The sequence below is a fragment of the Lactuca virosa genome, chromosome 4, assembly GCF_052849685.1.
Source record: "Lactuca virosa cultivar CGN04683 chromosome 4, Lactuca_virosa_CGN04683_v6, whole genome shotgun sequence".
NCBI lineage: Eukaryota > Viridiplantae > Streptophyta > Magnoliopsida > Asterales > Asteraceae > Lactuca > Lactuca virosa.
The window spans coordinates 23793513-23795000 of NC_136429.1; the positions used below are offsets into that span (position 1 = coordinate 23793513).

A 1488-nucleotide genomic window follows, 5' to 3' on the forward strand; every position below is an offset into this window, starting at 1 on the left:
ATCACCAAAAAATGAGAAAATATTCTACCATTTTAGGACAGACGTAAAATTCCCTTTCTTGGTTCTTCTTTGTGGTCGATGTTTGCATTATTGTTTCACGTCCACAATCACATTCCATTGTAGCTGCAATTTTGCTTTCCATTTCTATCGACCGATTACAGAGTAATGGTAGAAAAAGAGGAAGAATGAGAAAGGAAGAAGAATTGTGAAGTATTAAACCCGTTGAAATAGAAATAGACGAAAATACCTCCATCGTGCGGGGCACTGAGAAATGGACGGAATGTTAACTTAGGACCATGTAGGTAACAAATCTCAAACGTTTGGATGATCCGAGTTAAAAAATTAAGTTAGAGACCAAATATGAAAGTAACCCCAAACCACAGGGACCATCCTAAATATTTTTCTATTGCTTTAGATTACAATCCACCGTGGTTCAAATCTTTGCGCCAGTATTTTTTCTTTTGCTGATATAGCATTTATATATTTATTTTTGAAAATAAAAGAATAAACACTCAAATAGTTTCACTGGTTAGGTTCTATGATTTCCCTCAAAACGGTTTGCGTCCGAATATAAATCTTTTTTGTTAAACTAACTGGGATACTATGAAACTCATTTTCTATATAAATCCTTTTTGTTAAACTTACTTCATTTTTTCTACTTTTTTTAAACTAACTACAATATTTTGGAACTCATTTTCTATATAAATATTTTTTTAAATAATAACAAGTACTTGTCCTTTATTGTTTATAAAATTTATTGTCATCTAGTTATTACTAGAATCTTTTTAAAAATGATGTCAAGCTTAAAGAGCTTCTTTTTTATTTTTGTCCTAGCCCTCAAATATATTTGGGCTGGCCCTATCAAAAAAGCAATCCAACATTCATTTATGTCCACAAAATGCCCAAATTTTTTTAAGGAAAACTTCAATGGGTTACAATGTCTTTTTCTTTATATTCTAAGAAACAAGACGAATAACTTTTATTTATGTCATTGTCAACTTCACGGCTTTAATAAATCTTATGAGGCAAGATTACACATTTGTGTTCCTTTTACTTCATCCAACTTAAGAACCAGGTTCCAGTTTTCTTGAAATTGGGCCTTTCATGAGCCCCATTATAAAAGCCTCTACACCCTTCTCTTGGATTCTATAACTTCCTTCACATTTCACACAACTTTTCTCTTTACAGACACATACTTCTGCAATCAGTGTATACGCAATTCAGGAGTAATAATTAAGAAAAGCATCAATCCACTTATGGCTGAAGCTGAAGGTATCATATTCGGTTTTCAATCTTGATTTCTGCTTGATGTTATGCTTATCTGATCAATAATCAATTGGTGGTTCGTAAATGAATGCAGCAATCGAGAGTGATCAAAACGTGTTACAGAAACACGTTGCATTCTTTGATCGTAACAATGATGGTGTGATTTACCCATGGGAAACTTTTCAAGGTTCGTTCGTTTGATTTTCCTCAAAATCTCGGTAC

The 1488-nt window shown here is 32.7% G+C and overlaps 1 protein-coding gene across 2 annotated transcripts in view; it reads left to right on the plus strand.

Annotated features, from left to right (window-relative positions):
* Nucleotides 1–1080: 1080 nt before the first annotated feature.
* LOC145103702 (putative peroxygenase 4) overlaps nt 1081–1488 on the plus strand; it is a 1998-nt gene continuing 1590 nt past the window's right edge. The window contains exons 1-2 of one of the 2 annotated variants that reach the window (XM_079040985.1): nt 1081–1272; nt 1361–1453. In XM_079040985.1, the coding sequence (XP_078897111.1) occupies nt 1257–1272; nt 1361–1453 (109 nt within the window). In that variant the 5' untranslated portion in view covers nt 1081–1256. The remainder of the gene's footprint in view (nt 1273–1360; nt 1454–1488) is intronic. The other variant, XM_079040986.1, reaches the window with a different exon arrangement.